Below are 17,468 nucleotides of genomic sequence, written 5' to 3' on the forward strand. Positions count from 1 at the left end.
CTCTAACAAATCACAATAAAAGGTAGCTGTTTTTTTCTGAGGTGTTTCATTCTTCTTTTGAACTGAACTCAGAAGTACAACAGTCCATTTATCTTTTGCATCTATTAGCAACCAGTTCAGGGAAGACTGTATTTTCTACAGAAGTTTTATTGAAAGACAGCTAATAATCAAATAGTGTTTTATTTACATTCACCAAAACGTGTATCTAACAATGTCCCCTCCACCTGACCTTCAGTTATTCCACCAGGGCTTTGATCTTGTCAGACACTGCAAGCTTAGCAGTTTAGAAATGGTTCGGTATTTGGATGAGTAGTCTACATGCTGTAGAAATTAGAGACCTACCTACTAAATCACCCACACTTTCTCCCTAGTCATTACTGAATTAATATCTCAGAATTCTAATCAGAGACACTCTGTTTGTTGTTGGTGAGCTGACTTTTAGAAGCTATGTAAAACCAAGTTCCTCCTTACAACCTGTGGTCGTGAAAGATCCCACCATAATTATTGTAAGAGCAGGGTCTTAAATTATGAGGTTCTGGATACATTCCAACTGAATTAATACTAATAATTATTATTTGTATTATGGTAGTACCTAATTGCCCTATTGTGGTAGGCACTATGCATACATATGTTGGAATGATCCTTGCTTACAACCAAATAGTAAGACAGACAAACCTCAGGTGGATACAGCAAAGATGCAGGTAACACAGAGACAGTTACGATTAGTATAATAAGCAGCAGTCACAGCACTCCAGCTGCCCAACCCTTGTTAAAAGTTTTGTAGGAATCGTGACATTTATGGGTGTAAGAATTAAATTTGGCCTAGCTAAATGTTTCCTGTAGCTTTTACTGCATTAAACATTTTTCACTTCCTGTTTCAGCCACCAAGAGTCAATGGGTGATGCTTCAGCATCAAATGCCTACAATGTGCTGATAATACACAGCAATATAACTCATTCTCATCAGAACAAAACACCACCATCAACTAGTTACCCCAATGTCTGGAAGAAATACACACCTTGAGGAATAAGAAGGGCTCAAATACAATCAAAGTAAGATGAAGGTGATGCTGGTGGGCAAGGGGAATCATCTCTCTTTAAACAGTACATTGACACTGAACGAATCTTCTTGGAAATGCTGATGGGACCCTTATAACACCATTACATTCTACACCAGAGGTGGGCAAACTATGGCCCGCAGGCCATATCCGGCCTGCGGGACCATCCAGCCCAGCCCCTGAGTTCCTGGATGGGGAGGCTAGCCCCCTGCCTCTACCCTGCTGTTCCCCCTCCCCCGCAGCCACGCCGCCGCATGGGCAGCACTCTGGGTGGCGGGGCTGCGCGCTCCTGCAGAGCAGTGCATCTGGCTCCGGCTGGGCGGCGTGGCTGCCAGACATGCTGCTCTGAGTGGCATGGTAAGGGGGTTGGGGGGTTGGATAAACTACTGCTGATTCATGTGTATAAAAACAGGCATCAATGTATTGTAAATCATATTAGACTTATTGTAAACGGAACCTGGTTTTACTTGTAACTTGGATCCATGTAAAAGTACTTACTTCAGAATTACACAGCCTGTACCAACAGGAGGCGCTGTCCAGAAAACGTGAATGCGTGTCCGTCTTCTTGGAGTACTCTCAGTAACAGCAACAGGACAATTACTCATGAATTGTGTTTCTTCTTCATCTATAATCTAAAGAAATATAAAGATGCTTTCTATAATAAATGTGCTTAGGAAGTGCTTTATGTCAGTTTGTGTTTCCTTTAACTGGAATTACCTGTAACTATATTTTTCTAGATCACCAGTCTTTCACAGATAGGGTTGTAACAGTCAATTAATCTATTAAAATAAACAAAATGAAACCAGAACTAACAAAGAAATGTTCTCAAGTTATGGGAAGTTGCTCGTTTCTGACTATGGCTGCAAATCAACCATATCAGGACGGAGTTCCCAAACTTTTTGCCAGCTTGACCCTATTTTAATGAATTATTTCCTCTCAGAACACCAGACAGCAAGGAAAATAACATTTTGAAGAGCAAAATAGCATCCTCCTCACAGCATGACCTCACACACACCATACACGTGAGTACACGCTGTGTGGAGGACACTGTTTTGTTCTACAAAATGGCGTCCTTTATGGATTATGACACACACACACACACACACACACACACACACACAGAGTCCATGAGAAGTCATGTGGTGTGGAGCAAAATGGCCTCCTCTGAACACTAGGGGTCACCACAACCCCATCTGCTGGTGGCACAATCCCATTTGGGGTTCTGACCCACAGTTTGGGAACTGCTGATGTAAGATTAAGTTGGCCTTGATAATTGCAACTTCACATAAATGTTTACAGACAGAACGATAACAAGATTTACGTCATTTCCACTATTAGTGTTGTAGCAACTGGAGTTAGTAGAGAAAACATGTTACAGTGGGCAGTTTCTCATCAAACATCTGTGTAAATCCTACTATACTCAAGGTGTTATGCCCAACACGACCACTAAGTTGTGAATCATACTTTCATCTGTACCATAGCTTCATTCCAGATTCCAGTATGTGAGATAATATGCATAAATTAATGCTGTATAGGGTTGGTTACTGGTAAACATAAGAGAAGTGAAGTGAAGAAATAATATAATGTGACCATATTTATGAGCCAGTTGTGATAGTAAGCTGATCCTCTGCAGGAACAGGGGCTGTGAAACAGAGTTTGAATTAGAATTTGCAAGACTCTGGTTTTGGTACCTGTGCAAATATTTTTTCACAATTTCCTCTAGTATTTGTATTCCATGGGTTTCAGTTGGAGTCTGGTTTTTGAACAAGCACAAACTCTCAAAGACAATTCAGTTAAAACTGCCAAGTTTTGTTTGGAACCACACAATGCTGTGATTTTGAGAGGCTGAGCTTCAAAATCAGAAAATGGCTTGCCTTGACTTGGCCTGGCCAAGGGTGACTCCAAAGTGGGTCCAGTTTACATCAGTGAGTTGCAAATCTTAGCCAACCATTCAACAAATCTTTTCTGAATTTCAGGATTGTAACTGCGCACATTTTTTGTGGCTGCAGGTTTTAATTGCTAACTTTTTGCTCAACTCTATTCACCATTGTATACACTCTGCAATTACTGTTGCTTTAACTGATGTTCTGGTACAACGGAGAGCATTTCACATACTGTAGAAAAGGGAATATCTGTAGTTTGACCAGATTTTCATTCAGAGGACAGGTGGGGTCTATACTAAAACGACTGGCACCCTTGTTGGCAATCTCAAAAGAGAGGGCAAACATTGGGCATAGAGCGAGAACTCCTTTCATTTTAGGTCAGGGTGGAGGTGCATTGGTACAAGCCAGTGCGGACAACCCTCTGTTCTTCTTAGTCTATAGATAAACAGATGATTTTGGATTCTAGGGCCATTACTCTTGCGTCTTTTATGAAATCTAAGAAAATAACCAAAAATAAAAAAACAATGAATATATAAATTCAAGGAATGTATGTGGATACAATTGTTTTTTATTAAAGATATCTAATACCCATATATTTTGTCCATCACATTTATTGATTTGTATCACACCCGTTATGAAACACATATCGCTGCCAAACTATCCCAATAGATGTGAATTTTGTAATTGTTAACATGAAATGTTGAGAATATGAACTGCTGTGAACAAACATAGGTCAGGCGCTGTACTGGTTTTTTTCCCCACTTCTATTTGACATGATCTAATGGTCTAAGCACCAAATGGCACCCAAAGTCCTAAACTGGAATCTTGGTTTGACACAGAATTGTACTTATCCTATCTGCCTAAAATTCCCCATCTGCAAAATGGGGGAAATAATATTTATCAGCCTTCCTCTCAGATGTTCTGAGGGTTAACTGCTCAGCGACTGATTGGGATTCCCTTACTTATGTTGCATAGTACAGACATGGCCACTCATAATCCTCTTCTGCCTCACTTTCCTCCTTCAAGAGGAGTCCCCTCAGCCTTCCCCACATGGGTCAGTGTTGGTAATGTGGCTTGGCCCCTTGGCCAACTAACTAAGCAAATTTAACCCCTTCCAGAGTAACAAAAGTCCAAACAAACCCAACTTGCAACAAACAAAAGATTCTTCCTCTTGGGCTACTCTTCAGACCTCCTTCACGGCTACCTTTAAGTCTTTTTCTCCTCTGAGATAAAGGGCTGACTCCTAAACTGCTTTCCCTGGAGTCTTTCCTACTGTCTACCACTCACTGGAGTTCCCGGCTTCCTGCAGATCCTACCTCAGAGCTTCCCGCAGGAGCTTAACCTGTTTCCTGTTGTTCTTCCCTTTGAGTTCTCTTACCCCTTTTTATGAGGCTCAGGTGTTCACCATCAGGCTGGGAAGAAGCTAATTATGGCATAGGCAAGGCTTGCTCCATTTTCCATTAAAGGGGTCAGTCACTCTGTGATAGTACTTTGCTCTGTAAACAGTCCCATGTATTTCAATGGGAATTTTGATTGAGTGAAGAATGTGAAATTTAGCCCAGGCTGCATAACTGGGGACAGATCAGGACCAGAATTATTAAGCTTTTCATAGTACAGGGATTTTCTTCACACCACTGTAAGATATTAATATCATTATTTTCTCTCATGTTAGCCCACAGTGGTATTTCTTAGCAAATGGACTTCATTTTCAACTTATTTCATTACATTTTACATTTTAGCTTGTCTCCCATTACATTGTGTTTTAAAACCCAGAGAGTGTGGGAGAATAAAGACAGGGAAAGAAGAGGAATTGGATTAGTTTTGCCGAAAGGTTATGTCTCAAGTTATGGCTCTGAGAAAATGAAGTAATACAGTGCCTGCTTGGCTAAATAGGTCTGATCATCTAGAACATGTCATTCTACACTCCATGGTGATTTATACACCTATCAACATTATTATGTTTCAGAGGGAAAGAATATCAATCACAGATACTTGAAGCAACAACACTTGTTTAAATTTACTTCCTTACAGTCATACTGTGAAATATACTCTATTTTTGTTTTGTTTTGTTTCTGGTGTCTGCTTTTCATTTTATATACCGATAAAATTATGAAAAATTAACACTCATTTCCAGCATTTTAGCACAAACCCAGACTATGTTAAATTATTAATGTTAACTAATAACTAGTAGGTAAATATTATTGTATGATTTAAATAACATATCTACTCAGTTGAAATAACATTTACACAGCAAAAGTGTTATCATAAAGTTGTTATGGATGAATGACTGAAAATCCCATAAACCTACATGGGAGACAAGGTGGGGGAAGGAATATCTTTTATTGGACCAATTTATGTTGGTGAGAGAGACAAGCTTTCAAGCTTACACAGAGCTCTTCACCTGAGGAAGAGCTCTTTGTAAGCTCAAAAGCTTGTCTCGCTCACCAACATAAGTTGGTCCAATAAAAGATATTACTTTGCCTATTACCCAGGGTTATCTGAACCCAAAGCTATGGTAACTAATCTCTGTTTTTCAGGCAGTGTCAGGAAATAAATCAGTGAGGGGACACAGCATCTCCGTCTGATAAATTATTGATACACACAGGAGTGCTTTTACTCAAAAAATCCGTATTCTTATTGAGTACAAAGCACATATTAAAACTAACAATAATCTAGAAGCACCCCAAATATAATTACCCAAAATATGTGTTTGCAAATAGTGCAGGAATTATGCAAAATCTGAGGTGATAGCGAGTGGCCAGCCTTTCTCCTAGCTGCTAGGGAGATTAGGTGCTAGGGGAAGGTGGGAGAGAGGGAAAGGAGAATATTTGAGGGAGATATATGTGGGAGAGATGAGTGGCAATTGGGGTCTCTTGGAAGGAGCAGAGATTTGGGTGTTTGGAAATAAGGTATCTGTGGCCAAAGGAAGGAGAAACTTAAGACATTTGGAAGGAGGATACAAGAAAGGAGCCACAGGGAAGAGGTGTGTGTAAGGGTATGTTTTCACTGCACAGTCAACCTGAGCTCTTACCTGGGTTTTAACACCCTACCATCCATGCAGAGAAATCTGTGACCTGGGTTTGGAGGTGCTTTAAGCCCCAGCTAGCTTACCCAGGTGGAGGTATAGGTTGGAGCCCGAGCTTTGGTTTAATTCTGGCTGGAACCTGCCCACTTTGCAGTGAGGATGCAGGCAAAATCACCTGAGTACTGATATTCCTTCAATGCCTTCCCACAATTCCCCTGGAAAGACAGACACTTTATCTCACAATTGACAAGGAAAAACCGTAGAGTGCAAAGAACCCACCACAGACCCACATGGGCAGGTGCAGACACAGTGAGGACAGTAACGCAGATAGGGCTTTGCAGTGGAGATGCTTGCACCTGGGTGCTCAGAGACAGGTGCCATTCAAGCACATTATGGTTTATCTTCACTGCACAGGTAAAGGGCTTGAGATGAGTTTCAGGGGGGTGGATTTGGTGAGAGGTAGGTGTGACTAGGGTACTTCGGGATGCGCAAGAAAGAAGCAGGTTTGGGAAAGAGGAGAATGAAGAGAGACTGGGGGAAGGAGGGAAATAGAGCTCTCTGCAGGCTGAAAGTTGGGAGGAAGTATCCCCCATCCTTTCCTGAGAACTCCTCTAAGGTCTGGATAATTCCAATATGGATTTGTGAACGCTTAGCCAATGGAGGCCTTAGAAACTTCTGAGATTTCCCCATCACATACAAACACGTCAAAGAAAGCAGAATATGCCCTTTATCTCTGCCACCTTATGCCCCATTGATCTGCCCCTACTTTGCTTTCACACCCCTCACAACATGTGCTGACAAAACTGATTTTTGGCTTGTGGGAGAATCAAGCAAGCATAAGAAGAAAGCAAGTTTTCTCCACTTTTCAGCAATACTGCTAAGGCAAAATGAGCAAGGTTCATCATTCAGCTGTCATGCTTTCTGCTGAGATCATTCTCCTCCACTTAAGAATCTGGAAGTGGAAGCTGTATTATTTTTCACAATGGAACAGCAATCAATGCTGGAAAGTATACCTCTAATGGAAGCTACAGCTTTGAACCTAGTTAAATTAATTAAACAGTTGTTCGATCTGTTCTCCAAAAATACAGAGCTATTCAAGAACTGAATTAAAATGCAAAACAGCCTGTCATTGTTAAAAGAGATGGTTTCCTGGGAAAGTTGTAAATACTGTCTAAATTACTGCATTAGTTACAGCAACACTAGCCCCATATTCTATGGGCATGATGCAGGTAATCATCCTCTCAGAATAGTTATTGTAGCATGAGGATTATGCATGCTTGGAAAAATCTTTAAAGACCATGCTCAACTCAGACTGAGCAAGGTGAAATAACTATAGGTAAGCGAAAACATATTAAGGCAAGCTAGATAGCGGCAAGTAAAGGATGAACCTTTCATCTTTATGTTCCTGGGTCCAAATCCAGTTTAGTTTGTGTTTAAAAGTCCTTTTTATCAGTTAGTGTTTTTGAAATGAACAGGTGTTCAATCCAGTTCTGACTGGACAAACGGAATGCACAGAAACCAACACTACTACAGATGTCACTTCCAGATGCCTAAGATAGGCACTTAGCTACTTTCATAACCCTAGAAATTGTTTTTCCAGATCAAAGGTCAGGCATGCTGGTAGGGGAGTCTGTGCTGTACCTGTGTTACAGACAAATTTTAGTCCTCAGTGCAGTCAATCCAGCACCTTTCACCAGCAATGAATTTCAAAATAATTTTTTTTAAACAAAGTATGGACAGCTAATGCCAAAGGAAGGAGATAAGGTTATAACCATGAGCCAGTATGACTAACTTGGTGATTATCACTAGATTGGGGGATACTGCAAAAACAGTGCTCACAAACATTTCTTCAATTTCCAAATGGTTGTTTGGTTAGAGCGTGTTCATGCCTCTTTCCATTAGCTACCAATGAACATTCACACACACACACATACTAATCCTATATAACCTACAAAAAACTGATAATTAGTGAGCTGTGAAGAATAGAAAATTTCATAATTAAATATAGAAGCAGTTATATTCTGGAATGTAGATACTGGGACAACAGAAAGTAGCTTGAACCCAATTTCCTTCTCCAATCTCCATCAAAGCAAAAGGGAGCATTACACAAATGTTTGTCTGGGGAAAAAAACCTGCAAAATAACCTGCAAAGCCTGAGGGCCTCCATAAAATAATGGCTTTGAGGGAAAGTAAAATAGAAACTTTGTCAACAAAGATTACTAATGTATATGGATCTCAATGAGAAACACCTTGACTAGCTGCAAACACTGCGCAGAACCAGCAGAAAATGCCAATGGATCTGAAAGCATCCCAAATCCTGCTTATTTTACAATGCCATTATAAAACTCAGAACCTTGACCAACAAGCTGAGGTGCTGGAGAATCAAATGAGCAGAAGAAATATCCAGATTCTAGGAGTTCCTTCAAGTAAATATAAACCTGATTCAAATACATTTGTTGAAAAGATGGTTCCCCGGAGGTTAAACATCAATCAATGTAGAAAATAGCTCTAGGACCCCTATCAGACAGGATGTATCACTACGGCAAGGGGCATTTGTATTAGTGATCCCCTTTCTTACACAGGAGAAAACGATAGATTCCTAGTCAAATTCAGGAAAAAGAGAAACAATCTCTGAGAATAATAAAATTCCAATTTTTTTCTGGAATTGACCCAGATGACGCATGCATGAGAGAAAGAGTTGGCAGGAATAAGACACATGAAATAAAATGTAGAATTTGCAAAATAAATTATAGTTTGTTAAATTCCAGGTTGTCTCTAATGGGAAACCTTACATTTTCTGGAATGGGCCAGCAGTTAGCTATTTGCTGGATAAGATCCTAAGAGAAAGCAGAACCCTTGACCAAGAATCAGGGGCCTCTAAGGGAGAATCTGCATGTGGTAAATGCTGTCTAACACATTAAAGCCAAAGAAATAATTAGTCTTAGTATTCTATTTGTGTCTTACTTTTTTTCCTATTAAGATTTCAATATAATTGGATACAATTGTGCCCTTAGGGAGACTGGTATAAATCTAGAACAACATCCTTGAAGTTACTGTGGATTTAAACCATAATGTGAATTTAAACTGTAATGGAAAGTAAAATTTGGCTCAACGTGTGTATAAGGAAAATATTAAAAGGCAGTAACTACTGGTTTCAGGCTTGATCTTGCATTCTTTTTATACCCCACTGGCTTCAGGGGGAATGTAGGGTGTTCAAGGACACTCCTTAGCTGTAATGTGAATGATTAAATATCTTCTTCCACAACCAAGGCAAATCAGAGCAAAGCTTTGAGTGATGGACTATCGTATCTGTATGCAATTCTATGTAGATGGTTAGTTCAAGAAGTTAAACTAGCAATTAGTTTTCCATACAGTGAAATTTGTTCTACAGTGGTTTGATATAGTATCTGAAGCTGTACAGGAAAATGCCATGATGCTGACAAAATAGTTTAAAAGCACCAAGTTGAAAGAGGGGTTAGTATAAAAAGAAAATCTGTACTGAGGATGAAGGAAGAAAAAGCTCTGTAAAGAATAATGTTCCCATCCCTCCACTGTCACAGTATCTACTTCCATTGCAAGGTCATGGGTCTGGTCCTGATCTTCAGAGTGAGTGATCACATCGGTCAGTGATCACATCTCCAAAACACCAAAACAGCTGCGCTCCTTTGGAACAATTTAGTAGTTCATAAAACCCAAACAAAGTACATGAGAGCAAGAGATCAGCATTTTTGCTGAGAGTCTTTGGCTTTGAAACTAGGTCCCACAGGAGGTCAGATTAATTGAGTCTGAGCAAGGGTATGTTGCAAGACCAGTGCTTAATTTGTGCCAGGGCTGAGCCGCACCTGTAGGCTTGGCAGTTCATAGCCCTGGCACCTCTGGGCTTGCTGCGTCAGTTATGAAAGTAAAAACATTGCTTGAGCCCCAGCACCTCTTTCACTACAAATTAAGCCTTATGCAAGACCCTTCTCTTACAGGAAGCTTTCCCACCATAAGAAGAAAGGTTGGTATACCCAGGAAAGCAGAGGGACAGAATATGCACTTCCATTATAATAGAATATCCATTTGGGACCTTGCCATGCAGATCTAATTTACCTATGATGCACTTAGATACTATGGTGATGGATGCTATAAAATCCCTGAGCTGTAGCTCACGAAAGCTTATGCTCAAATAAATTTGTTAGTCTCTACAGTGCCACAAGTCCTCCTTTTCTTTTTGCGAATACAGACTAACACGGCTGCTACTCTGAAACCTATAAAAAAGATAGAAATTGTATTTTATTCCCCCACTGCACCCTAAAGACATGTCTTCTAAGTCAGTCCAAGAGATGAGCAGATGATGAAGCTAAGGCTTGGAAAGTTAAGAACTCCTCTTCAAAAATTTAACAGAACTATGATCCAAGGAAGACCAATGGGTATGATATGCATTAGCACAAGGGCAGGAAAACAAAGTACATGCTCTTTACTCCAGGACACAAGAAATGAATTAAGAATCTGTCTGTGAGAGACTCTCTAAAGAAGGGTTTGAATTCTGTCCAACTGTCCTTTTCTTCCCTAGAATAAGCACTTTCAGTTGTGTGCCTGGCAGAAAAGGCAGTGCTACATGATCAAAAAGAGAGAGAAACAACTGTAGTCTGAGAATCAAATGCATTCAAGTGTCCCTAATTTACCCAGCTATTATAAACCTTATATATGCTATACTATAGTTTATGTTGTTCTTCAGTGCATCAGATTAAATGAGCACCACCACATTATGCCTACAATGGCCCTTTTCAATGTGCATTTCCAACAACAAGAGAGGAAGAAAGATGTTTAATGTGCCAAAAATATTAACTATAACAAAGATAAGGCACTCAGCTGCCAGCTTTTCACTCTGAGCACCTTTTCCCTCTCTGAGAAATGATTCAGGAAAAGCCCTATAAAACAGCATATCACTTATTACTTAAGTCAATATATTAAGAAGATAGTGCAAGTATATTGATACGGATAGACAAAAATAACTTGAAAACACTTAGTTGATGTAAAATAGCCATTATGACAGTGTATAATATTTGTGTTATGAGCCAGTCTCAGTAAATTTAATCAATATTTGTAATATGCTGAATTAATCATTATAAGGTTGATGCTGAAGGAATTAGCACCAAGCGAACTGTGTGTGGCCAATTCTTGTGAACGCTATGCAGAAAACTCAAATGACATGACTCTAAAGCAGGTGTCAACCAACACAGATTAATCTCACACACACAATTCCAAAAGAGAATTAAGCTTAAGAAAGGAGCCTGTTTTCTATTAAACTTTCAATAACTATAAAAATGAGAATAATGTGGGAACAACTGGGCAATCTGATTAAAGCTACTTTACTTTCTAATATGTCCCATATTGTGACATGGGCTTGCAGGACTTTGGCTAATGGGCTGTTTAATTGTGCTGTCGGCTTAAGCTGCAGCCCGAGCTTTGGGACCCTGCTACCTTGCAGGGTCCTAGAGCCAGGGCTCTAGCCTGAGCCCAAATGTCTACACCACAATTAAACAGCCCCTTAGCATTTGAACAGGACATTGTTCAGAATGATTTTGCCCTTCTCTACCATCACCTTATTGTGTAATAAGGGCTTTTAGGAACTCAAACATGAAACAAGAAGAGGAGGATTTTCTTTACAGTTGGTCACAATGGGTATGTCTACACGGCTGGCCTCTGCTGGCTGACTCTGGCTCACTGAGTTCGGGCCAAGGGGCTGTTTAACTGTGGTGTAGACGTTCGGGTTCAGGCTGGCAGCCAGGCTCCTGAGAGGTGGGAGGGTCACGGAACTCTGGCTGCAGCCCAAGTGGGAACATCCACACAGCAATTAAACAGCCCCTTAGCCCAAGCCCCGTGAGCCCTGAGTCAGCCAGCACAGGCCATCCGCAGGTCACTTACTGCAGTGTAGACATACCCATTGTAACCAACCATAAAGAAAATCCTCCTCTTCTTGTTTCGTGTTTGAGTTCCTAAAAGTCATTATTACACAATAAAGTAATGGTGGAGAAGGGCAAAATCATTCTGAACAATGTCCTGTTCAAATGGTATCTGCTGAGCCTCAGAATACATGGTAAATTCTTTTGAGGACTGAACTTGATTTTCTTGTCTTGGCATGTGAAGAATCAGAGTGTGCCAGCTGCCTGTGGCCCAAGAGAATGCCCTGGCATCAGCAACAGAGCATAAAAATTAGTAGTAGCATAAAGGACATCAGCATGAATAAATTGTGAGAGAAGTTTTCCTGCTGTATTCTGCATAACCAACCAGGCCCTGTGTGCTCTGCACGATATGTGGGAAGGCTCTATCCTGAATGCTCCACATCCAGTTCAGGCTCCATGTTCAGGCTCTTGTTAGAGCAGAGTTGCACTTTGAACAAGAAGTTAGAATCCTGTGTAAAACTGGCAATTACAGATTTGGATAAACATTCATAAATTCTCCAAAATATTTTCTCATCTAGCTGCATAATATGGATTATTTTTGCTACTGTTAATCTGGAGTAAATCCATTGAAGCAAGATCACAATCTGGTCCATAGAGTCCAAATGCATTCAATATTATGATTATTCATTCATTGTGTTCTAGTGGTGCCCTAAAGTTCCCAACTGAGATGAGGGCCCAGTTGTGCTAGTGATATGTTTATATTCAGATATAATTTACATTTGAGCAAGTCACATTTGGATAAGCACGAAACAAACAGAGGGGAAAAATTGTACATTTTAAGAAATTGTATCCAAACTGAAATTCTCTTCCTTTCTTGTCTCTAATTTGCTTCTCAAAACAATAGCAACCATTCCAGCAGGGCAAAGTAGCTGAAAACTGACTAGCTCTCCGTAGTCTGTGGAGAGTCTCCGCATACTGGAATCCCTAGCAGGTATAGAGCCATCAGGGTCATTTGGTACATCATCCCCCATCATCTTCCTGCATCATAGTAGGAGTGTTCAGGATGGCAAGGAGACAGGGCTGGGGCACTCTGCACTCTGATAATCCCTGGCTGTCAGATGGCCATGGCCCCTCAGGACCATAGTCAGCATAGATTAGAGTAGTCCCATGGCTGCTGTAATCTCACCTAGGCCAGGGCCTATGTGGGACCACCCCCCAACTACTGCACCCAACCAAAACTAGAGGCAGGAGAAAATCTAATCCAAGATCAAAAGTCAAAGCTGGAGTATGAGTTATCACTTAGACTTCCTTGGCTCTTATAGGTTTCTGTCTTAAACCTAAAGGAATTTCAATATAATTTTTTAGCATGTGAATTTTGAATTTTTCCCCTCCCGCATCCTCCCTCACATAGCAGGTAGGAAAATCGTAAAAGGAACCCTGCATGGCAATGTTATAAATGAGTATGGCCATCTCAGAAAAATACTTACCCACAAACTACAACTTTCACACAAAAGTATGTAGGATTGGTCATTTAGTATTTTCAGAATTAAAGTTTTTAACCTGTTTAAATATTAGGAATAAAAAACCTATTTTGGTATAAGGAATATTTATCTGATTGACAATAATGACTTGTCTCTCAAGCTAGTAAGTACTTTGGTATGCATGCAGAATTTACTGTAGGGACAGAGCCATTATAGTGTCTCTAGTCATTTTGATATGTAAATTTTAAGATACATTTATTTATCGAATAATGTGTAATGGAAAAATCATCATCATGAATTTGCAAGGATTTTTAGGAAAAGTCACTATGGGAAAAGTATAAGTTTGAGGATTTTAAATGCTTTCTTCACAATCAGAAGAGACAAACTCATATTTTAAAAAAATCATGAAAGCTTATTGTGACATTACGCCCCATATTCTTCAAAGAAATATTGTCATGATATGAATATGGCATAACCAAGATATGTCTTATGCAGGATGGGTCATGTGAGGTATCATTGGAAAAATTATGATTTACTGAATGTGATTATCCAATTTTTATGCATGTACCATTGCTGCATATGTAACAATTACAACTGTGTGTGTACTTGGGGAACGCCCACCAGACAGCATGCAATCAGCCTGGATGGGCCATTAGGAAGGACAATAGGACTTTGAAGTTACTAATCTCCCTCCTTCCTGAGAAGTTTCCTGGATGCTGCTTTGACACTGCAGGGTCATGTACTCATGTCAGCTGGTACAGGATACCATCTTAATATGCTGGTATTTTTCCATGGGATGGGAAACAAAGGATTCCTGCCATATGCAAATCCTATTTAAGGCTGGAGAGTGAGTTAATCTGGGCTCTTTTCCACTGCCTCCCTGCCCAAGAAGGAAGACTGCTGAAAACACCTGAAGAAACAAAGAAATTAAGCTGGGGGGAGTCAGGGGCTGAACTGTAAAAGGAATTCCTGGAGATTTAAACTGCAAGCAGTGCAATTTACCTTCAAGAAACTCTGCAACCTTCTCGAAAAATCATTTAGGGTGAGAAATTATTATTTGTAGCCAGTATTCCTGAGTGTATTAAGTTTAGTTTGCATGTTTTGTTTTATTTGCTCAGTAATCTGTTTTGTTCTATTTGCTCTCCCTTATAATCCCTTAAAATTACCTTTTGTAGTTAATAAACTTGTTTTTTGTTTATTCCACATTCCAGTTTGTGCAATTCATGACTCTGGGGGGTGGGGACAAAAAGCTGTGCATATCTTCCTCCACACTGACGGAGGGAGTGAATTTCATGAGCTTACACTATAAAGATCTCTACACAGTGCAAGACAATATAATTTTGGGTTTACACTCCAGAGGGTGTGCACACCAGAGTGCTGGACAATTCCCTGAGCTGAGTCTTCCCACACAGAGTTGATTGCTCTGTGTGGGTGGGTGGGTGGGTGTGGACAGGGTGAGGGAGCCCAGGCTGGTGGAACGGGCGAGCTCGGTGGGACCCCAGCACATCAGGACCCTGGATGGGGGGTCCAACCCATCACACTTATAACATCCACAAACCTTTTTACAGAGGTAATGGTGCTCCAACTTGGTAATAACTGTCTTAGTCACTCTTTCAAGTTTACCATTTTCACAACAAGCCATTTTGTAGCAGTGATTTTCCGAATGAATAAAAATAGCATTACAACAATGCCCATAAAGTCCTCATCTAGTTGAGCATACTTCTGTTTCTGTCAGTGAAGTACTTATAATTATTTTGCTGATCTACTGGAGCTGACACAGCTTTTACAGATGTTGCAGAATATGGTCTTTAGCCACAGGTGATAGGCATTTCATTTGAGTCCAGTTAATACTAAATTTAGGATTCAGTGGTCCAGAACTTTCATAAGCAAAAAACAATTCAGCTACCCCCCCAACCAAAAAAAGAGAGAGAGAAGTAAATAACTAAGAAACTGACATTCACTCATCTGGTTTAACTGTAAAGTAATGAAACTATATTCTAGTGAGTAATGTCAATTCCATTTCTAAATTCTTCTTTTTATTCCTTTGACTCTGGCACATTCAACTAACAAAAGGCTATGGCCAAGAAAAATCTGACTGTTGCATGAAGTATATGATGAACATGCCATGGGTGACAGTTGTCACATCCTAATGACCAATTTTGGTAATGGTGGCCTTAAATGCTACAGCTGAGAGTTTAATCCTCATCGCTAAAATGGTTTGTAGGATCATTCTTTATACTCTGTGGACACATTTGTACATAATCACTATCCTTAGAGCAGTAGCAAGCTGTCCACAGGAATGTGAACTCTGGTGAATTAGCCTCACAAAAAAGACTGGGGTTTACTCCCTCATTCACACAGTAGGCTTCCCATATGGTTTGCCTTATTCACTTAGATAGAGTTTATTTGATTACTTCCACAGTGTGCACATAAGATGGTCAAGATCTCACAGCTCTCAATATATTATTTTGATTCATTTTCTTACTAATTTCTAGTCCCAAAAAGTACAAATCTCAAAGAAGTGCTGTCAAGTTTACTTACTTTGACAACATGAGGGGTGGCAGGGTTAGCAGGACGAGTCAGAATTTCTGGGCACTATTTCTGAAGTGGTCACTGACTTGCTATTGGACCATGGGTAAGTCACTTTTCACATCTGTCCATTTTCCCACTTTGTAAAATGTCTGTGATTCTTCTCATTTTGCAGTTGTGTTGTGCAGTTCAAGTAAGGCTTATAAAGTACTTAGATTTCCTCAAAAGAGAAACACTATTTTAATGCAAAAAAAATTTATATTGCATCATAAAAAGCGACATTAAAGGCTCAATCCTGTATGGCTCTGAGCAATTGCATTTTCAACCTCTATTGAAGTCAATAGTAGTTAAAGAAGCTCAGTTCCTCCAGGAGTTGATCTGCACCCCATAAGAGGAAGTGCTAAGAGCACAATACAATTGCAGGACTAAACAACCACATGTCATTAAATGCCAAATTTAAGGTGACACAGGTAACTTTCAGGTAAGGGGGAAATTCTACCCTAGTGGCCTAATCACCCCCTACACAAAGCAATGTCTCTTTCCCTGAAGTCACTCTGGGAATACATGGACACAATCTGAAAACAAGAAGTTTATTCAAAATAATATTCAAACGTCATATCAAAAAATCAGATTTACACTGCGTAGTCCTCTTGCCATATAAATACATCTTCTTGTGATACTCCCATTCATCTCGTGAAATACCAGGAAACAACTGAGATGGACAAACCTCCAAAAAAGATTGTGCCCACGACTGTATACAATCCATTCTCACTTTCTCTGCAGACAAAAGGCATCTCTCTGATCTTTATACCTCTGATACTTTAAGACCTTAAAGGGACACCAAAAGCTTCCAGTTGTAGGTTCCCTAAATCACTAGTGGTTTGTCCCCTCTATCACTAGCATGGTTAATCACTTCCCAAATAGAGAGCCCCTGCCTGATTTTCCAACACCGAAACTGTACACTTGGGTTAGCTGGGGGTTAGGGAAGAAACCTTTCTGACTCCTCCACAAACTCAGAATTATCCATTGGCTTCTAGCCTCTGAGTAGGTTTGATCAAATCTGCCCTTCTGAAGCCTTGCCCGAATACACTCCAGGCTGCATCATGTAAGTGAATCACCAGCTGGACCTCCCAGTGCTCTTAAGAGGTATGCTTAGAGTCTTAGCAGGCCCCAGCAATCTCTCTCAGCTGACCTCACTCCAGCACTGCCAGCCTAAAAAGTTCAAAAATCCTAAATCAGGACCCCAAATTCATTATCAAGGAGCAATCAGTTGCACATACAGAAATTGGGAAATGACTGCCTAGGAAGGAGTACTGCAAGAAAGGGATCTGGGGGTCATAGTGGATCACAAGCTAAATACGGCTCAACAGTGTATCACTGTTGCAAAAAAGGCAAACTTCATTTTGGGATGTATTAGCAGGAGCGTTATAAGCAAGACTGAAGTAATTCTTCCACTCTACTCTGTACTGATTAGGCCTCAACTGGAGTATTGTGTCCAGTTCTGGGTTCAGGAAAGATGTGGACAAATTGGAGAAAGTCCAGAGAAGAGCAACAAAAATGACTAAAGATCTAGAAAATATTACCTATGAGGGAAGACTGAAAAAA

The 17,468-nt window shown here is 40.2% G+C and overlaps 1 protein-coding gene across 1 annotated transcript in view; it reads right to left on the reverse strand.

The window, feature by feature from the left end:
* Positions 1 to 17,468, reverse strand: part of SPON1 (spondin 1) — a 317,066-nt gene that overhangs the window by 265,969 nt on the left and 33,629 nt on the right. Inside the window, exon 3 of the mRNA XM_074955096.1 lies at positions 1,556 to 1,689. Coding sequence (XP_074811197.1) covers positions 1,556 to 1,689 — 134 coding nt within the window. The remainder of the gene's footprint in view (positions 1 to 1,555; positions 1,690 to 17,468) is intronic.

Source organism: Natator depressus, chromosome 6 (genome assembly GCF_965152275.1).
Source record: "Natator depressus isolate rNatDep1 chromosome 6, rNatDep2.hap1, whole genome shotgun sequence".
NCBI classification, from domain to species: Eukaryota; Metazoa; Chordata; order Testudines; family Cheloniidae; genus Natator; species Natator depressus.